Here is a 20,107-nt window from a genome sequence, read left to right on the forward strand (position 1 = left end):
CGTTACCGACGAGACGCGCACGGAGGAGCCGACTGAAGCCACCACCGACGCTCCCACCGACGCCCCCACCGATGCGCCGACGACGGCTTCGACCGAGTCGGACGAGGTCACTGATGCTCCCACGGATGCCGCCACGGACGCTCCTACCGATGCCCCCCACGGACGCTGCCACCGACGCCCCGACGACCGCCGCGACCGAGTCGGACGAGGTTACTGATGCTCCCACGGACGTTGTCGCCGACGCCACCACGGATGCCCCCGACGACCGACGCCCCCACGGATGCCCCGGCGGCTGTGTCAAACTTTGCTTCGGTCCAGAGCGCCGGCGCGGCGTCCGCCAGCGTCGGTGTCGTGAACATTGCTGCTGCTGCCGTCGCCTGCGCGGCGCTTGTCGTGGCGATCGCGGCGGCGGTGCTCGCGACCAAGAAGAGCCGCGCGCCGGCGGTGGCCTCGGTCTTGCAGGACGAGATTGCTGTCGACGAGGTCACGGCTGTCAAGGAGCAGGACGACGATGTGGCCGTCGAGGTGTTGGAGTGCTAAGTGCCTCTGCCACTGTGCCGCGCGTCTCTCTCGTTCCATTTGTATACTTGCATTGAGTTCGTAACCCGTTAATCAATCATGCTGATTGACACAAATTGCACCGAGTAACTTGAAGAATTGTTGGTACAGGAAGAGCCACAGGTTGTTGGTACACATTTGGTGGCGGACCCCAGGGCTAAAAGTGAGAGCTTGAGTTTACATTTCTACACCTTTCTTTACATGGAGGCGCAGCGAGAGACGAGTTTGCAGAGCTTGCTACGATAACCGAGCACCACCACATAGAGCTGGCTACAGCTAACACTTGTATCATCGAACGACGAGCCGATAACATATCCTCAGAGCGATTACGTGGACCAACAGATAAGGAGTATTCCGCATCACATAATATCCTTGCCGGGACATAATGATCAAGTAAACAGCGACGTATTCAGCCCTATTGATTCAGCTCTAACGTTGCAAAGCACGATGTGGATAGTTTGCGGAAGATTGCCATTCTCTGTTGCTTGCCTGGCGCATGACAAATTGGACGTCTCTGCGACTTCTTTTCGTCTCTTGAGCAAAACTATGAGCGTCTTCTGCATTATTGTCTGGTACTCTAGATCAGGCAAGCGGGTAACAACGCGGATTGAATGGCGAGTCAATGGCTCCGTCGGTACTGCTCATATATCCATGGCCTTGATAAAGTATGTAGATGGATGGGTGGTCCGGAATTCGATGCAAAGCTGGCAAAGTAGAAGCTTCCATAACGCCAAGTAGCCATGTCGACAGTTCGCAGTAGTTCAACTCTGTCGCGATTCAGGTCTTATAGTTGGTATTCTACGACGGCAGAGATCCTATTGCGATCTTTCTTGGACGATGTCGCCTAGGTCGGTCGTTGCGATTCCAGCCAATCCGCGCGCAGTGGTTTCCCTTGCCTGCCCTGTGATTGGCCTGCGCAAAAGATGCGACACCTCCAGCGATTTGATTGGCTTCCACCAAAGATTCCTCGTCCGAGCGATCTTCCTGCAAACGCGGTGGCAATTCATTTTCATTTCCCATTTTCGCTCGACCTCCGCAGCAGCACCATGTTCTCGAAGAAGTCGATCATCGTCTGCGTCTGCGCCGTCATCCTCGCCCTCCACGCCGACGCGGCGCCCGTCGGCGCCCACGCCCTGCGCCACAACCGCGCGGCCCATGCGCAGCCCAAGCACGCCATGCACGCCAACGTCCAGAAGGCTGCCAAGGTCGCTAAGGCCGCCAAGAAGCTTACGAAGAGCGCCAAGCAGGCGGCGGAGTGCGACGGTACACAAGTCAGTGTCCTCGGCGACGCCACGTACTGCATCCAAGGCGACGTGTGCTCGGGCTCGTCAAAGGCAGGTGTGTGCCCCTCGGTGAGCTCTGCGCCCTTTGCCGACTGTGTGCCGGGCATCCCGTCGTTTGACCCGTTGACGCTGTCGTGCTCGCTGCCGGCCGACGCGACGTGCACGGACCTTGGCAACGGCGCCTTCGGCTGCGTGTTGGAGACGCCCACCCCGACGACCCCGACGACCCCAACTGATGAGTCGGGCTCTCTCCCGACAGCTGGGTGCACGGATACGGAGGTTAGCGTCCTCGGCGACGCCACGTACTGCATCAAGGGCAACGGGTGCTCGGGCTCATCGAAGGCTGGTGTCTGCCCCTTGGCGTATGCGACAGCCACCGCCGACTGCGTGCCAGGCATCCCGTCCTACGACCCGATCACAAAGACGTGCTCGCTGCCGGTTGACACGGAATGCTCGGATCTTGGCAATGGAGCATTTGGGTGCGTTCCGATTGCTTCGCAGACGCTTGCTAGCGGCAACGAAGCTGCGCCGACGTCCGAGACTCGCACGGAGGAGCCGACTGAAGCCCTCACCGATACTCCCACCGATGCGCCGACGACAGCTTCGACCGAGTCGGACGAGGTCACTGATGCTCCCACGGATGCTCCCACGGACGCTCCCACGGAGGCTGCTACGGATGCGCCAACGACGGCTTCGACTGAGTCGGACGAGGTCACTGATGCTCCTACCGACGCTCCCACCGACGCCGAAACCGATGCTCCCACGGATGCCCCGACTGACGCCCCCACTGAGGTGACGGCCAGCGCCAACGAAGACGCGGCAACGTCTGAGACTCGCACGGAGGAGCCGACTGATGCTCCCACTGATGCTCCCGCCGAAGCTACAGACGGCCCGACCACTGCCACGACCGAGTCGGATGAGGTCACGGATGAGCCGACAGACGATTCGAACGACGATGAAGATTCCAGTGATGACCCGACCACTGCCACGGCCGAATCGGATGAAGTCACGGACGCTCCCACGGACGCTTCCACGGACGCTGCCACGGACGCTCTCACGGATGCCCCGACGACCGCCGCGACCGAGTCGGACGAAGTCACCGCCGCTCCCACGGACGCTGTCGCCGATGCCACCACGGATGCCCCGACGACCGACGCCCCCACGGATGCCCCGGCGGCTGTGTCGAACTTTGCTTCGGTCCAAAGCGCCGGCGCTGCGTCCGCCAGCGTCGGTGTCGCGAACATTGCTGCTGCTGCCGTCGCCTGTGCGGCGCTTGTCGTGGCGATCGCGGCGGCGGTGCTTGCGACCAAGAAGAGCCGCACGCCGGTGGTGGCCTCGGTCTTGCAGGACGAGGCTGTCGACGAGGTCACGGCTGTCAAGGTGCAGGACGAAGACGCGGACGCCGAAGTGTTGGTCTAAGAAGCTGCGCCTCGTGCCTCTCCAGACCCTTGTCCACTTGTATATGCTTGCATCGTGCGTAACGTGATAATCCAATGCGATTGCCTCTCGATACTAGTGGGCTCGACACCCGCCCGCGCTCGTCGCTAGCTGGCGGGTCCACCACCAGTGCAAGGCTCTGGTGCCAAGCAGCATGACGACACCTCGATGCAGCCTCGTCGTCGTTGGCTCGGCCTGGCACCCTTGGCACCCGTGGCCATCAGAACTTATTGTGCAAAGTGGGCTTATTTCTCAACGGGCGATTGGTTGCTGGGAAATACGCGATGCGGATTGGCTAAAATGTCGAATTCCGTCGTTGAGCGGCTGGGATTGGCTGAAAAGATCGGCCTGGGAATAGATTGCATTTTGGTGGGAAACCCCAGGCCGTCATGCAGCGCCGGAACGACCTGGAGATGGAGGCGACGGTCGCCGAGCTCGCGGACGAGGTACTCGGGCTCGCCGGCGTAAGCGCGCCAGCCGCGAGGAAGGAGCTCTTCAACCGCGTTGGGACCTTCTTCTTCAAGCTCAAGGCCGAGGGCAAGGGCCACTGGTGGTGCCATGGCCGGCTTCCGGAACTCAGCGCCTTCATGCTGCAGCTCATGGACAAGCGCGCGGCCGGCAATCACATCGACACATGGATCCGCGAGAGCTACGGTCAGCTACACCGACTGGTACGACGGCGATCCCATTGTATTCGTTCGCTCATCGTCGTCCTCGTTCTAGCATTGACGGGTACCATGCGATGCTCTTGACGCTGCAAACCGAGCTTGCATCATTGTACACGGAAGAGTCCATGAAGCTCTTCCTCCGCCTCCTCGTGGATGCTGACGTCGAGCGGCTCAAGCTCATTTGGAGCACGACCTCGTTCGTCAAGAAGCAACGCGGGCAGGAGCTCACGATGGGGCTCTATGAGCTCTTTACGCACCCGCGCCTCCTCCGCGACTTTCGGTTCCTCAAGCCCATGCACAAGGTACACCATCGCAATTCCTTGCGTTTTACTACAAATGTGTCTAGTGGATCGCAGAGAAGCCCGACGAAGCCCTCGAGCTCTGCGACTGGCACAAGCTCAAGCAATGCCCTGGCCTGTATATGCTGCTCATGTGTCCCGACTCGGTGCTTCGGTGCGCTCTCTCCCTTGCTGCGGTCTTGATGGTGACGATGAGGACGCATTAGCGCGTGGAGTGCGACCGTCCTCTCCAAGCTCGGGCACATCGAGCTGCAATCAACGTCACCGATCGTCTCGGTCGTCGAAGAGTGGATGTACCTTCTCGAGAATCAGCAGTACAACGTGTCCATGCTCGAGTTGGACCTCGCGTCCGCGTACGACCTCGCTGCGGTACGCTCCATCGTGTCGTGGGTTGTGTCATATGGATTTTTGGCCAGTTTATGGACAGCACGCAGTGCACACGGACCCCGACGCCGCAGGTGCTCTGGGCTGCGTTTGATGCGCTCTTCCAGGTGCGATATTCGATCAAGAAGAAGAAAATGATCGTCCTCCTGTAGACACTGGAAGAAAACATGCTCGCCGAGCTCTTGCGGCGCTTTGACAACTTGCCGGACCTCGTCTTTACCTTTCTCCAAGAGGCCAACCCCGTCAACCCGAAATCGCCGCCGCCCGTCGTCCTCGTTGTACGCCTCTTGCATTATAAAGCATGCAAACTCATGCGAGATCCTCCTAGGTCGCGCGCTGCTACGGTGTACTCATGAAGAGCCTCCGCTTTCGGCTCTGGGAACACACGTCGTATGATGCTGCGACGGTCTGGGACATGCTCCACGCCCAGTGTCGGACCACGTCGTGGCGCGAGTTTGTCGTGAAAGCGCTCCTGGAGCTCTGCGATCCGCTGCTCACGTCGTTGCGCCCGCCCCACCAAGACGTACGTCTCTCTCTGTAAAACGATTTAAAGCCTCATTGCGTAGAGTGCGTCCGAGGCCGTGCATTTGTACTTTGACGTGCGCCGGCAACTGCTCTCGTTCTTGCTGCACGATGCACCCACGCTGTACGCAGAGCAGTCGGTCTTGCGCACGACTGTAACGCGCGTTCTCTGCGATGTGCTTCAAGCGTCGTTCGACACGGCACGGTCGTCCTTGGTGCGGCCGCTGCCAGGCGCCAAGCCGGCCGATGTCGGCGCGCTCCCCGAGACCGAGACGCTGGACATTGTCACGCTGAGCCATCGGTTTTGGTGGCCCATCACGCTGCACGACGCGCCAATGGACGAACGCAATGCGTCCTGCTTTACTTCCGATTGGATGGACGTTCTCTTGGTGACGCTCCAGACGTCGAGTGTCATGGGCCTCGTGGATGCGGCCGCGACAACCGTCGCGCTCGTCTTGCGCAAGCAGCTCTACCTCATGCGCGACACGTGGATGATGCAACCGGACCGGCTCGGCGACATTGCGTGGGTCTCCGACCTCTTTACAGCGCTCTGTTCGTGGACCGACGTCGAGAAGATCCCGCTGGTCGTGCACGCGGTGCTGTTCGAGACGGTGGGTGTCGCGGCGCAGCTTTCGTGCCGTCCGCCCGCCGACGCGACGGCCGCGATCGAGGGTCTCGAGATGGTCCAAGACGTGCTCTGTCCGTACGTCGAGCGCATGACGATCGAGACGACGGAGCGGGGCCTCGGCAACATCTTCCGTACGCCGATCGTGGCCCAGCACATGACGCTCTGCCTCATCACGTCCCATCCGCGTCTGCGCCCGTGCATCAAACGGTACACGATTCTCTACGAAGCGTCCGCGTCGACATCGCGTTAGGCTCATCATGCACGGCGGCGGCGTCGCCAACAAGAGCTACACGTCGTTCACCGAGCCGTACCAGAACCTCGTGTCGAGCTACATGCCGTCGTTCTTGCGCGGCGTGGCGACGACGCTCATGTATCTGCGCGTACATGGGCTCCAGCCGACGTGCGTCAAGGAGCTGCTTTTGCACTGGACGCACACGTTCGAGTCGCTGCCCGACGTGCTCTACAACTGCATTGTGAAAGAGGCCGCCAAAGCCAAAGCCTCGTCGCGGAAAGCGCAGTCCTCGGCCACGTCGGCGATGGATCTGACGCGGTTCCCGCTGCTCATGCACCTCTTCCTCATGAACGCGCTCGAGAAGCTGTCGCCGACCGACAACGAGGCGTACGGCGTCCGCGTGCTACGCTTCGCGCGCTACATGTGGCGCCTCTGGTTTGTCTTCCACGGCGACCGGCACGAGTGTTTGGACTACCCTGCTAACCGCATCCTATTGCCGCTCTTGCAGCTGGCGCACCACCCCAACCCGACGCTCCAGCGCCGCGTCGTCGACCTCTGCGGCTACATCACCCAAGAACTCGGGTCGTCGGACTTTGTGTTTGACGCAAAACTCGATGCCGAGATTGCCGCTGTTTTGGCCAAGTGGTCGTTTGAAGCTGGCGATACGGCGGGGCTATCGGCGCTGCGGCTAAGCCTCGAGACGCTGTTGCAGCTCAAGCGGTCGGTGCGCCAAGCGCGCGAGCGAGAGGCCATTGTCATCGACTCGGACGACGATGAGGATGAGGGTGCTGCGCACATTATTGACGTCACCGAGGACGAGTTTAGGTCGGCGACGACGACGTGGTGCCGTGGTACTCGAAGGAGGCCCGTCGCCAGCGCGCCAAAGCCAAGAAAATATCGTCGTCGGCCATTGGGAAAGTCAAGCTCACGAAACCCAGCAATGGACCGTCCCCGTTCAAGACCCTCGTTCCGTTTGCGCGACTCCCAAAGAAGCCGATGACGACGACATTTGACCGCGCGTCGGCCGCGGTGCCCCGGGCTACCGACAGCTTTTACGACGACGTCGACTACGAGGCCATTCGCAAGCGTCGCGAGCAACAAGCGTCCAAGGAAGGGCCGATATCTGGCAGCGCCAAGCCCTCCAAGAGCCGCACCGTCTCGGTGCTCGGGTACCAGCCGGCTTTTGGAGGCGCGTCAGCAGCAACCACCACAGTCCCTTCGACGTCGGCGCCGTCACCGCCCAAGGAAGCCGCCAAGCCGCCAAAGGACGCGCTGCCTGCGCCCGTGCTCAAGATGATTGGGACCATCCGACACATTCGCAGCATGCGCAAGCCATTGCACCCGTCGTCGCTGTACCCGTTCTACCGCCAGATCCTCTTGGCGTCTCAGATCGACCCGCGCTTCAAGACGTCGACGAGCGCCGACCTCGCCAAGCCATCGATTTCGTTTCCGTCGTCGATCGAGTACGGCCACGCGTTCTTGCCGCTGCTGTTGGAAGAAGTCCAGTGCGACATTGCCCAAGGGTACATATATGTGTAGCATCCGACATGCCCATTCCAAACACTAGCTTTGGCGGCAACGGCCCAACGATGGGTGTCCGGCTCGAGACCGAGACGATGAAGGAAAACCTCCGCGTTGTCACCTTTGCCTACCTGCAGCGGCCCATGAAGCGCCTCATTCGCAAGAATGACGTTGTGCGCGTCACGTCCACGCTGGTGCAATTGACATTTGCGACGAGAATGGACATCTCATGTCCAAGTAGAACGCTGAAATTGCGTGCACGGGTGTTTACGTGCCCGAGGACGACGATAAATTCTCGAAAAAAGGGCACCAACGACGACAAGGTCCGCGTGCTCTTGCTGACGGCCAGCGACAAGGAAATGCCGGTCGTGCTTCTCGACACGCTGATTGGCGGGTCCGAGTGGAACGTGCGTGTTGTGGGCAACCTCACGACGAGCGCGCGCGAGTACTTGGCGCTCATGGCCATCGACTTTATTCCGTTGCATCTGCGCTCGGTCGTGCTCCAGCCATACAAGTACAAGAGCACGCAGAGCACCGTGCTGGGCTTGATCTCGGATATTGACACGCTGCGGGACGCGCCGGTACGCTTTTGCTCGTCGTACCACAGGCGTTGAATGGCTCTGTAGAGCACCGAGGGTGACAAGACGCTTATGGCCCACCTTGGGATTCTAGACGACCTGCCGATGAAGCTCGAGGACCTCCGCGTACGCACACAGCAGTTGGGTACAAGAGCGTTAGGATGGGTTTTAGGTGACCAACATTGGCGTCGTCGTGCGCAAGCTGCGCAAGTACAAGGGCAGCAACGACGTCGTGCAGCGGGCCGCGGCGCTCATCGCCAAGTGGCAAAAGCTGCTCGATACCAAGGTGCACGACGAGAGATTCGTATGGTACATGATAGGCGATCACTTTGCTTAGGACGAGCTCTCGACGACGCCCCTCTTTTTGCCCCCGCCAGTGTGGGACCAGCTGCAAACGACATACAATGCATCCCAGCTCCAGTCGGTGCACTCGATTCTCAACAACTACTCGACGGGCGTGAGCTTGCTCCAGGGACCGCCGGGGACCGGCAAGACCAAGACCATCATGGGCATCATCAGCGGTCTTCTTGCGATCTCGCTGCCAACGCCAACGGCCGTCACCGCGCAAGGCGATGATGGTGGTCAAGCCCGCGCTCGTCGACTTCTCGGGCGCGTCCACATCGTCGCTGCCAGGGGCGGTCAAGGCCACGAGCATCCAGCAGATCAAGAACAAGGGCATGTCGCGCCAGCGCCTCGAAGGCGCCATGGCCGGTCGCCCGATGTTCAAGCCGCGCCCGGCGTCGGGACCGCGCACCGTCTCGGTGCTTCCGATTGCCAACAAGGGACCGGAGACGAACCACATTCTCATTTGCGCGCCGTCCAACGGCGCAGTGGACGAGCTCATTTTGCGGCTTCGGACCGACGGGCTTGTCGGGCCCGACGGCAAGCCCGTCCTCGTTTCAACGCCCAAGGTGCACGCTGTCTCGGGCGACGACGCCAATACGATCTCGCTCCTTCGCCTCGGGTCGGCGACGGAAGATGCGCCGTTGATCGTCAAGCAGAGCTGCCTCAACGACGTGGTCCGTGTCCAAGTCGAGACGCACCCCAAGTACCAAGCGTTCCAAGCGCTCACGCGGCGACACACCGAATTGCGCGATTCGATCAAGCTCTTCCATACGCAGGCCAAGGCCGGCGAGACGCCGACAGCCTCCAAGAAGGACATGACGGCGTGGCACCGCGAGCTCTCGGAGATAACGGGCAAGAAGCGCCGTCTTCAAGAAGAGGTCCAGATGCTTGAACGCACGACGGCGAATGCACTCCTTGCCAAAGCCAACATCATTGCCTGCACGCTCTCGAAATGCGGCAGTGGAGACCTCGACGACGTGCCTCGCGGGTATCCCGATAACTTGCTCGTGTGTCATAAGGAGTCGTTCTAGGTTTGATGCCGTCATCATTGACGAGGCGGCGCAAGCGGTCGAAACGAGCACGTTGATTCCACTCCGGGAACGCGTCGCCCGCGTCATCTTTGTGGGCGACCCCAAGCAGCTACCGGCCACCGTCAAGAGTGTCGAGGCCCAAGATGCGCTCTTCAACCGGTCGATGTTTGAGCGCCTCGCGGACGGCGGGGTGCCCCGGGCCATTCTGCGCGTACGACGACGGCGTGAGCGAGACCTTGACGCTTGATATCTTGATGCCTAGGTACAATACCGCATGCACCCGTTCTTGCGCGAGTTCCCGTCCAAGGCCTTTTACAATGGCATCTTATCGGACGGCCCCGTCATTGCGACGCGGCTCCATACGCTGGGCATGCAAGTGTACAAGCACCCGTGCTACCAGCCGTTCGTGCTCTACGACATTGAGAGCGCCGAGCGCGACGGGCCCGGTGGCTCGAAATGCAACAGCACGGAAGCGGCATTTGGGATCGCTATGGTAGCGCACGAAGCACTGGACGTCAGAGTTGCATCGACGACGTAGGTTGAGCACCTCAAGGCAACGGTCGAGCTCGTGAAGACCAAGGAGTGGTCCATCGGCTTTGTGACACCGTACAAGGAGCAGGTCATGACGCTGCGCCACCTTGTGAGCGGCAAGGGCTGGAGCGATGTCGAAGTCAACACGGTCGACGGCTTCCAGGTCTTCCATCCCGTCGCCAGAGCGTAGTATGTCGACTGGCTGAATAGGGTCGAGAGAAGGATATCATCATCATGTCGTGCGTGCGTACGCGCGCCGTGGGTTTCCTCAAGGACGTTCGCCGTCTCAACGTTGCCCTCACCCGTGCACGCTACTGCTGCTTTGTCCTGGGTGCGATGCCGGAGGTTGGTATAGTAGGATCATGTCGTCGTCGTCGTCGTATGCAGGCCACGCGCGCACACTGTGCAAGGACCCGACATGGAAGCAGCTCGTCTCGAGCGCGTACGACCGCAAAATGTACATCAACGCGGCCAAGAAGCCGTTCGAGCAAATCTGGGCCGAGTCCGAGGCCGATGTCTCGCTCAAGGAGCAATACGAGAAGATGCACGAGCCCATTTTGGCCAAGTCCAAGGACGAGTCGTCCAAGCAATCCAAGCGCAAACGTGTCAAGAGCCCCGACGTACGTCGTCCCTCGCTTGCAAGACCCAATACGGTGCGTAGGACCGTGAGACGACCAAGAAGCGCGACGACGAAGCGTCGGAGAACACGCTGCCCGCCCAAGAGGTATGACACGTCCTTTCCTCCGCCAGGGCCGAGCATGCTGTGGCTAGGTGGTCGCATAGTTGGTTGACACATCCATGGGATCCGTATAAAAGAAGCATCGCGTACCCTACTAGGCCTTGACGACGAGCGACCCGAGGACGCCAATGACAATAAAAATGGTCGTGCCAAAGCCGATGGCTATGCATACATAGCGTCAAGGGCGACGGTCGACGAGAGAGATGAGGAGGATGAGGGTCGTACCGTACTGCAAGATGCGCTTCTCGAGGCGCTGGCTCGCCACGTTGAGCTGGTGGAGGATCTCGTCACTGTTCTCGCGCTGCAGGATGAACTTTTGCTCGACCTCGGCGATCTCGGCCCGGACATTCTCAAAGTCGAGCTTCTCCATCATCTGGATGTCCTGCTTGAGCGTCTTGAAGTCGCGCTCGAGCAGCTCCCGCATGCTGCGCTGCGCAATGTCTACCTCGCAAATAAGATGCCATGGTCGTGCGATTGACATACCAAACTTGAGCGTCGAGTTGAAGAGCCGCTCCGAGACCTCCGACTTGAGCGCATTGTTCTCGGCCTTGGTCGTGAGCTACCACCGCCTGAGCATCTACCTCATGCTGCTTGTCGCGTTACCAGCGTCGTCTGCGAGTCGTACGACTCTTTGAAGGCGCTCGCCATGGCATCGACGAGGCCTTGCGCTTGCGGGCCCGAGTACCCTACCCGTCCATGAGGCCACAGACGTCGCGACGCGCCCATGTACCCTGCTCCTGGAGCGCGCTCAGCGCAGCATCATGCTTCTTGACCTTGGGCGTGAAGAGCGGGGTGATCGTCGCATGCGACCGCGCATGGAGGCCGGTCGACCTGCGCAGCATGTCACGACCGAGGAAATGATGTCCGGATAATTTGGATTATCCGGATGATTGGGTGATGGCCATCCATCAAAGGGCAATTTGAGATCGTTGGATGCGGAACCGACGTGAAGCGATCGCTTAAGAGCTGCTGCCCATGGCCATTGCCACGTACTCGGATGCATCATTTATAGCCTAAAATGAGCACGTAGCGTGCAATGACCGCATCAGAGACTTCTTCTATCGCGCCAAACAAGGGGGCAACGTTAGGCCCCGAGGGTCGTGGCAGGTCGTGGGCTTTCTCTGTATGAGGTCCGGTGTTGGGATGACGCAGCAATAATCATCCCTATCGTAAATGCTCTGCAGCCAGAATTGCGCGCCCAATGTGCTGGTATTGCACGAGCTCGTACCAGAAGAAGAAGAAGGCGTCCACAAGATACTCGTCCACGCAACCGCTTGGCTCGAGCAAGATGCGAGTACGTCGGCAGAGATCCTTGCTTCCTATTATCGACGAGGTGGACGAGCTTGCATCGGTTGAGGCACACGCGCCATAGCAAAGTCGGCACCCACAATCATCGACGTATGCGCACCGAAAGGCTAACGGTATGGCAGTAAACATGACAATATGTACAACTTCTCCAACGTCCACGATAGGACAATGTCAACATGGCGTCGAGAGTGTACTTGTACGTGCTTGCAAGCACATAGCGAGAGCGAAATGCACTTGGATTTCCTAGCAAAGTGCATCCCAGCCGTGCCTCGTAGGTGCGGTTACTACTCGATAGTTGTAGCGTGGGAGGGTTAAGGGCACTCGGTGTCAGCGCGTCGCCACACTGTACTTAGTATCGTTTGTTCGAGGTCTCTTCGGACTCTGTGTCAGCTATGTGTACGTGCATTCTCGACCGCAGCAGGTTTGGCCAATAGCGAGAGACTCGTGCGAGGTCGTGCCCACGTTGTAGAGAAGGACGATGACCTCGCTCTCCATGACCCGCGTCCTTTCCACGTAAAACGCAATCGCAGTGGGTAATAGTAGCAGTGTGTGCGATCTCACTTAAGACTTTTCAAAATACGTCCCGAGAAACGCGAGGACGACCGTGATGGCTGCGCCAAAGCGCACCGCTACACGCCATGTATCCATAGCTTGCAAATAGGATAGGATAGAGATATAGTCCATACCGTATTGAAAGATGCGGCGCTCGAGCGTCTCGTTGGCGAGCGTGAGCTTGTTGAGGATCGTGTCGCTTTGCTGCTTGTGCAGCATAAACTTCTTCTCGACTTGCATGATCTCGGCGAGCACTTTGTCAAAGTCCCCCTTCTCGATGATGCGGATCTCCTGCTTGAGGTTGTTAAAGTCGCGGTCCAAAATCTCCTTCATGTGGCGCTGCGCAATGTCTACCATACATTCCTGTCGCCTCATGCTCGCAGCATCCTTCCATGGGCATACCAAACTTGAGCGTCGTATTGAAGACACGCTCTGAGAGCTCCGACTTGAGCGTCAAATGGTCGGCTTTGGTCGCGAGCTAGTAGTACATGCGCCATTCACATTGTTGTAGCCATATGCAGTCGTCATACCCCCGTGTGCTGCATCTCGAGGCTCTCGGCCATCGTGCTCTTGAACGCATCCAGGACGGCCTCCGCCTGCTCCGCCGAGAAGCCTAGCCCATGCGCGTGAGTGCCATGTACAGCTACGTGTCGCCGCGCACCTTGGTACTGCAGCTGCGTCACAAACTTGTGCGTAGGACGACGACTGTGTCAAGGATCCATGCATGGTGAGATGGCAGGCGTCGGAGGCAAGGAAAAAGGATATGAATCGAATGGGTACACTGGCAGCTCATCGGTGGAAGCGGCGCTTGTCGCCATCTGCGTGACGGTGCGGGCGTACCGGGGCGGGCCACGCGCGAGGCGCCGCAGCAGCATGCTCTTGCCCATCATTCCGTGCGCGATCTCAACACGCCCAAATAAAAATCCCATCCAAAATGCGCCACCAAATTTAATTGACCGCAATTAATGCGGCGTCGTCCACTACCCTTACCGATCACGAAATCCATTTTAATTCCCACAGATTTGCTTTTATACAGCTCCCACCGCACGACTAGAAACACCGTCCTTACGCGTCCACGTCCCGCAGCCCACTAAATGTCGACGGTAGCGCGCCACGTCCTTGCACGCAACCACCGTACTATGCTGTACAAAACGCTTATTGCAAGCGTCTACTATCGTCAACATGGCTGTGTCTCGTTGCGATCCGTGTCAACACCCGACACACCGCGACGAGTTGCGTGCATTTACCTGCAGCAATTGCGATACCTGGGCACCGCATTCAGTGTCACAGGATGCCCATCGAGTCCGAGAGGATTGGTCGCTACTAACGAGGGTCCGGATGACGGCCTTTGCTACAAGAACCCATACAAACATCAAATGAACTCGGGGTGCCAAGCGCACTTAAGCGAGCGATAATCGCTGGTTGGCGCTGGAGGGATAGGTCTTAAGCCGATTTCATTGGTCAGCGTTCATTCTTGGCCCGCAACCGGTACGCTAGCGCTTTCATTTTCAGTCTCCGTTTAACTAGCAGAAAACACTACTAAGATGGTATGCAGATGCTGCTTGGACGACGACGATGACCTCATGCATCCTGCGCTGCTGTATAGGGTAAGGATATCATTGCTGGCGGCAAGAGTACGGGCCGCAAGTCCCGCACGGCCCCCAAGTCCGAGAACGTCTACCTCAACCTTCTCGTCCGCGTACGTCCATCCTAGCTTTCCGAGCTGTTGCGCCTTGCCGCGATCCGCCGCGCCGCCATGGCACCATGCAGCTCGCAGGCTACAGGCGGCCATGGCGCCGGAGGATCGCGACACGACGATTGCAGCACCCTATATGTGCGCAGGCAGGCGCTGATGCCACTACTGTGATTAGCTCTACCGCTTCTTGGCCCGCCGTACGGACGCCAAGTTCAACGAGGTCGTCTTGAAGCGCCTGTATATGAGCCGCACGAACCAGCCGCCGATGTCGATTGCCCGTGTCGCTCGCTACATGAAGAACAAGGAGGACAAGATCGCCGTTGTCGTTGGCACGATCACGGACGACATCCGCCTCTTCGACGTCCCGAAGCTCACGATCGCCGCCCTCGGCTTCACGGAGGGTGCCCGCGCCCGCGTCCTCGCCGCCGGTGGTGAAATCCTCACCTTCGACCAGCTCGCGCTCCGCGCGCCCAAGGGTGCCAACACGGTGCTCCTCCGCGGCCGCAAGACGGCCCGTGAGGTCTACCGCCACTTCGGCCACGCCTCGACGCTCGACTCGGTCCACACGCACGACCACGTCAAGCCGTACGTGCGCTCGAAGGGTCGCAAGTTCGAAAAGGCCCGTGGTCGCCGAAAGAGCCGTGGCTTCAAGGTCTAAGCTACCAAATAGTTTGGACGGAGATGCTACACCTGCTGTGTTGCGCAACTATCTTGCTGTAATTGCCAATACAAAAACGAGACGCTTGGAGACTAAGCTGTTATCTATGAGATGCTCTTGTTTCCCCAACCCTATCCTTGTCCATCGTCTTGAGCTCTTGCTTCGTCAGCGTCCTCGTCGTCCCTCTCAGCATCATCAAGCATCCTTGCCATCATCAATCCACGCCATGAGGTAGAAAGGCCACATTGCTGCGACGAGACAACTGGTACACGAGTCTCGAATTAGTCGGTCTCCTGCCTCTGGCTCGGCCAGAAAGGCAGAAAGCTGGTCGTAACCAGCCAGCCCGTCGGGCGGAGACGGGCGGTGAATAATGTACTCGGTCGGATGTAGCCTAGGGCGGCGACGGATCGGCAGCACAGGGGCCGACGATGCTGTGTGCGTGCGTCTACGACAAGCCAGGATGTGACGATGGCGATACCACAGCCCTGCGCTGCTGGTGGAGCGCCGACGTCTGCCATCACGCACCCATTGGCAATCACGCTGGAGACATTCTATAGCATACGCAACAAAATACTAGAGACAACTTGTCCACACCGACAGGATGGTGAGATGCGTTGACACGAGGTGATTACTTGCGTTTGTTGATGTCGCGGATGTACATGAGCTTGGCGACGATTTCGGCTAGGCAAGACGCGATGAGACCATGGCGTCATCATTTTGAGCACCGTACCGCACTCGTACGCCGACTCGGCCGAGTAGTCGATCGTCTCCTCTTCCGGCTGGCTGAAGTGGATCTGAAAGTCGCACGGGTCGGCGAGAAAGCGCAGCCACGTGATGCTCGAGATGGGACGCTCCGACTACATCATCATCATCATCATACAAGATATGACAATATGACAATATTCTCCATACCACTTTGATGTTGGTGCGCGAAATCATCGCACGCTCGCCGACCTTTTTGTTGTAAACCTTGTGCAAGTCGACGCCAAACATGCGGTGCTGCCGCTTGCGGAACTTGTTGGTTTTGACCACTTTCCACTCCTTGTACATGGCTGCCTTGACGTCGTTGTACATGAACGTCGACGGGTCCGGGCGCACGTTCTTGAGCGCTTCCGCGGGGTTTTCATCGACCTCTACATGTGCCATGAGCCATCGGATCCGAGATGATGACATGGCGCACCGGTTGCGTCCGAGGTCGGCGCGACGTGGGCAGAGACTTTGGGAGCGTCAGCGTACACCTCTACACCCTTATGTGCGCCCGTAGTGAGAGGATGCAGCGCTACGTACTGCGTGCCAGCGTGACTTCTTGGAGCCCGAGCGGCTTGAGCGGTCGGTCGAGGTCGATTTCGTCCGAAACAAGGTCCAGACGGATCTTCTCGGCGTCGTTGACCTTGAGCACATACTCGTCGAGGACGGGGAGCCGGTGGCGCCTCGCGAGCACGGGCAGCAAGTCCTTTCCACACATGTCGTCCTTGAGCGCGACGACGGTGTAATTGTCGTTGGGCCTAAATCAGCGCCATATCAATAATGCTCGGTTCGACGTGAGAATGAAAATCAAAAACATGAAGATTTTGAGAATCGCCTTGTCGCTCGCGCCGCCAAACCGCCGGTGGATCGAGAGCGAGTTGTCTTGCGAACTGATCTGGAGACCGCTCGTCGACCCTTGTCGGTACGTATCTGCGCATGGGCAAAGAAGCCATCTTGATCGATTGATAGATTGATAGATGATGAGGATACCTGGGCTGTGCTCGCTGGGCGGACACGCGTCGGGGCGCTCGCAGAGGCAGAACTCGTGGTCGCCGTTGTCGCCGAAATTCTTGATCTTGCGGGAGCGATCCAGCGCCGGACAGTCTTCGTCCGGGTACCCGTCCATGTCGTGCAAACGAAGGTCGTAGCACTCGGGGTGGCCATAGTAGAGCGGCGGCTGCCGCGCCTCTTTACGGTGCGTGCTTAGAATGGCCTGGATCGACTCCTCGACGGTCGAGATTTCGTAGAGCTAGACACGAATCAGACGCGGTATTCGACGTCGCAGCACCTCGAGGTTCATCTCTTGGCGGTTGGGGAGGTAGATCTTGAGGTAGAGCACGGGCGAGTCAATCGCTGCCTTGGTGCCGGCAAGGCCCGGTGGCATGCCCGAGCTGCCCTTGAGTGCAGCGTCCAGCGCCGTCGTCGCCGCCGACGGAAGCGACTCGACGGGCTCGCGCTCGAACGTAAACGACTCCTATCGTTCGATTGCGTCAAGAGGTCGCGAGGTAGAGAGAGGCGGACCTCGTCGCTGTCGTCGTCCGAGTCGCCCCGCTTGCTCTTCTTCTTGTCGAAGACAACGACGCGCGGCTTCCCTGGCGGGTTGTTGCCGCCGTTCGGCGGGCGCTTCTCGGAGATTGTGGTCTTGAGCTTTGGCGGGTGCGGCGGCGGCGACGACTGCGGCGCGGCGCCGTTCGTCGAGGTCGGCGTCGGCAGCGCCGCTTGGATCGACTGCCGCTCCATCCACGACGAGCGCATCTCAAAGGACGCGACCTTGGGCGACGAGTTGAAGATGCGGTCGACCTCCGAGTCCTGTCGGTCGTGGAAGCGCGGGCTGTTGCATGCGTTGAGGCGCAGGAGGCTGATGAGGCCCCGTAGCTCGCTCACCTCGGACAGCTGCATGATGGCGTAATGCCCGGTCAATGTCCGCGTTTCAAAAACGGATTTCGGACAAGTCCTGATTAGAGCACGCGGCGCTTTCACAGTCATGAAAATGGGATTGCATCCGCACCACCTTTTGTGATAATGATACCACGCGCCACATTGGAGTCATGTGAGAGCACCACATCCCATGGATGCAACTCCTCTTTCACGCTCTCGTGTACATACAATACTGCTAGTACCTGGCACTGAGACGTATACCCGCTGGATATATGTCCATTTCAACGAACAGTGCAAGCGCAGTGGCATGTTGACCGTTTCATCGAGGAGTGCGTGTGACGACCCCCTTTTCGGAATCCATGCGGCCTGTCTTTTTCGGGCATGCTGCACCGGATGGCAGCACGGTCGATGGGCAGCCACGCGACGCGACGACCGTGGCTGCTCTGCGCCGACTTTGATGACACCATCAGCGCGAAGGACACGATCCAAGACCTTGCGCTCCTGGCGTGCGCGGCTCGCGGCGCGTCGTCGGCTATGTGGTCCCAGCTCAGCCAGCAATATATGGACGAGTACACGCCAGCGATGGCCTCGATTCCACGCACGTCGCCGTCCGTGGCCTACGATCATAGCGGCTTGGCGACCTTCTTGCGAACGTTCAGCGCTGTGGACAAGTCGTCGATTGACCGCGTGGTTGCCAGCAGAGTCTTGGCCGGTCTCTCGCATGCTGCGATTGCTGACGGCGCCACGTCACTCGTGACGCTCCAGCCCGACGCCGCCTCGGTTCTCTCACAGCTTTCCATGCCGCTTGCGCTCGTCTCAAGCAACTGGTCATGCGACTGGCTGGCTGCATCCATGGGCGACATCCCCGTTGCCGCCATCTATGCCAACGGTACTACCGTCCGTCTTCTTCGCCCCGCGACGTGTACTTACTTTATGATGCACGATGGTAGACTTGGTGTTTGGTGACAATGGCATCTCCACCGGCGACCTCGCCTTGCGCATGCAGTCGCCGTTTCAGAAGGCGCAACGCGTGACCACGCTGCAAGACAACGCGAGCATCGTCTACATTGGCGACGGCGTCAACGACCTCCTCGCACTGCTCGCAGCCGACGTCGGCATCGTCTTTGGCAACCCGAATGCGTCAGCTTCCCGTGTCGCGCGGCGTTTTGGCGTGCGCCTCGTCGATCTCGTGGACGAAAAAGCTTTCTCTGTCGCGGCGTTGGCGGCCCATGCGGCGACAGCCAAGGCAGAAAACGCACCCTTGCTCTTCCGCGCACCGTCGTGGCACATTCTTGGCCGATTTCTGCGCTAATCCAGAGGATCGTTTTCAGTGGATTGTCGTGATAGAGTGTCATCGTCGCCTACACGTACCTACGCAGTGCACAGCCTGGCGACTGCAAAAGCCAAATCCATTTACTAGTACACGGCTGCAGCGTTTATCGATGGCATTGGTTGTAGATCCATTTCGGCCAATCAGACGTCGGGAAGAAACATTTCACCAATCAAACGTCGATCTCAGATTGCCTTTCGAGCCAACAACCGGTGCGTCCGTGATAGTCAATGTCGTGGCCGTCCCGCGCGGACCGTCGCGAGGGGCCGTGGCACGACGGCCCGTTCACCGTACGTCGCGATTACTCGAGCGTCGCGATACAGGGCCGTCAAGCTCCTCGCCATGGTGAAAGCCCACTTGCAAATGAGTTCTTATTAAGGTGCTATATTTGGACGCCACTTGTCCATGGTGTCGGCCAAGGTTGGCGCCCTTTCAGCACCCGAGGCACCGACTCCGTACGTCGTGCGCCGCGACAGACCCAGCCACGCTGTGCGCTTCATTCTTATTCTCAATCTCCTCTCCATGGTCTTCCCGCTCACCTCCCTTGACAGCGACTGATTGCGACGATCTGCGTCTAGTCTCTCAAGGCGTACATCTCGGAGGCTTTTCCGTGGTCCCCGCCGTCCTCCCCCGCGGCCGTCTTCGCCAACTACTCGGATTTTAACACGTCAACGCTCACCGAGAGCCAAAGTCGGTACAACCGAAGGACGCTGCCGGCCCACAACACGTACACCTTTGATGTCACCCAAAACAGCCACGTGTTCCGCCACGTCATCTCTCGATCCCGAAGGGTGCCAGAGCCCGACTGCATGGGCGAGGTCATGACGGGCATTCCGGGGGTGATGTTTTTCAGCCCTCCGGTCCGCTCCATCGTCTGCAACTGCGCGGCATCGACCAACATGACGCAATGGCATCTTCATGGCGCGTGCTTTTATGACAAGCTGGTCTCGCAGCTCAACGGTCACGCGTGCGTCTGGGTGACGATCGGCGACGACGTTGGTGGCACCGATGCCAACGAAACGATCACAATCACCCATTTGTACGCGCCGACGGTGCTCTTGCCAACGTTCGTGTGGCTCAAGCTCCTGTACCGTCTCAGTATCACGGGTGTTGTCATGTACCTTCTCCATACAAAGTACAATATACACGTGCGGGAGCTGGAGCTCGCGCTGCGCCGGTATG

The 20,107-nt window shown here is 59.1% G+C and overlaps 7 protein-coding genes across 7 annotated transcripts; 4 read left to right on the top strand and 3 right to left on the bottom strand.

Annotated features, from left to right (window-relative positions):
* Window positions 1–1,604: 1,604 nt before the first annotated feature.
* Window positions 1,605–3,351, top strand: SPRG_05654 (hypothetical protein; the record flags this gene model as incomplete). Its single annotated transcript, XM_012344369.1, has 1 exon — window positions 1,605–3,351. One exon carries the CDS (start codon window positions 1,605–1,607, stop codon window positions 3,258–3,260), a length of 1,656 nt encoding a protein of 551 aa, XP_012199759.1. The 3' UTR covers window positions 3,261–3,351.
* Window positions 3,352–3,667: 316 nt separating this feature from the next.
* On the top strand, window positions 3,668–10,747 carry SPRG_05655 (hypothetical protein; the record flags this gene model as incomplete). Its single annotated transcript, XM_012344370.1, has 21 exons — window positions 3,668–3,949; window positions 4,045–4,248; window positions 4,293–4,399; window positions 4,452–4,614; window positions 4,662–4,736; window positions 4,782–4,907; window positions 4,958–5,152; window positions 5,196–5,986; window positions 6,030–6,765; window positions 6,837–7,534; window positions 7,579–8,113; window positions 8,159–8,236; window positions 8,283–8,396; window positions 8,448–8,666; window positions 8,698–9,443; window positions 9,487–9,697; window positions 9,749–9,979; window positions 10,025–10,180; window positions 10,228–10,348; window positions 10,405–10,637; window positions 10,679–10,747. The coding sequence occupies 21 exons, from the start codon at window positions 3,668–3,670 to the stop codon at window positions 10,745–10,747; spliced, it is 6,090 nt and encodes a 2,029-aa protein (XP_012199760.1).
* A 40-nt stretch (window positions 10,748–10,787) lies between these two features.
* On the bottom strand, window positions 10,788–11,561 carry SPRG_05656 (hypothetical protein). Its single transcript, XM_012344371.1, has 5 exons — window positions 11,487–11,561; window positions 11,360–11,442; window positions 11,240–11,315; window positions 10,982–11,197; window positions 10,788–10,918 (listed from the first exon to the last, which is right to left on the bottom strand). Exons 2-5 carry the CDS (start codon window positions 11,402–11,404, stop codon window positions 10,851–10,853), a joined length of 405 nt encoding a protein of 134 aa, XP_012199761.1. The 5' UTR covers window positions 11,405–11,442; window positions 11,487–11,561; the 3' UTR covers window positions 10,788–10,850.
* A 1,064-nt stretch (window positions 11,562–12,625) lies between these two features.
* SPRG_05657 (hypothetical protein) lies at window positions 12,626–13,447 on the bottom strand (the record flags this gene model as incomplete). Its single annotated transcript, XM_012344372.1, has 6 exons — window positions 13,382–13,447; window positions 13,278–13,309; window positions 13,147–13,229; window positions 13,019–13,094; window positions 12,751–12,966; window positions 12,626–12,693 (listed from the first exon to the last, which is right to left on the bottom strand). Exons 1-6 carry the CDS (start codon window positions 13,432–13,434, stop codon window positions 12,626–12,628), a joined length of 528 nt encoding a protein of 175 aa, XP_012199762.1. The 5' UTR covers window positions 13,435–13,447.
* A 615-nt stretch (window positions 13,448–14,062) lies between these two features.
* On the top strand, window positions 14,063–15,104 carry SPRG_05658 (60S ribosomal protein). Its single transcript, XM_012344373.1, has 3 exons — window positions 14,063–14,163; window positions 14,223–14,315; window positions 14,488–15,104. The coding sequence occupies exons 1-3, from the start codon at window positions 14,161–14,163 to the stop codon at window positions 14,968–14,970; spliced, it is 579 nt and encodes a 192-aa protein (XP_012199763.1). The 5' UTR covers window positions 14,063–14,160; the 3' UTR covers window positions 14,971–15,104.
* A 459-nt stretch (window positions 15,105–15,563) lies between these two features.
* On the bottom strand, window positions 15,564–17,664 carry SPRG_05659 (hypothetical protein). Its single transcript, XM_012344374.1, has 9 exons — window positions 17,239–17,664; window positions 17,006–17,191; window positions 16,708–16,966; window positions 16,533–16,647; window positions 16,258–16,475; window positions 16,151–16,210; window positions 15,883–16,103; window positions 15,701–15,827; window positions 15,564–15,651 (listed from the first exon to the last, which is right to left on the bottom strand). The coding sequence occupies exons 1-9, from the start codon at window positions 17,614–17,616 to the stop codon at window positions 15,599–15,601; spliced, it is 1,617 nt and encodes a 538-aa protein (XP_012199764.1). The 5' UTR covers window positions 17,617–17,664; the 3' UTR covers window positions 15,564–15,598.
* Window positions 17,665–17,977: 313 nt separating this feature from the next.
* SPRG_05660 (hypothetical protein) lies at window positions 17,978–18,930 on the top strand. The gene is made up of 2 exons (XM_012344375.1): window positions 17,978–18,484; window positions 18,546–18,930. The coding sequence occupies exons 1-2, from the start codon at window positions 17,989–17,991 to the stop codon at window positions 18,905–18,907; spliced, it is 858 nt and encodes a 285-aa protein (XP_012199765.1). The 5' UTR covers window positions 17,978–17,988; the 3' UTR covers window positions 18,908–18,930.
* Window positions 18,931–20,107: the final 1,177 nt, after the last annotated feature.

The sequence above is a fragment of the Saprolegnia parasitica genome (assembly GCF_000151545.1).
Source record: "Saprolegnia parasitica CBS 223.65 unplaced genomic scaffold supercont2.17, whole genome shotgun sequence".
NCBI lineage: Eukaryota > Oomycota > Saprolegniomycetes > Saprolegniales > Saprolegniaceae > Saprolegnia > Saprolegnia parasitica.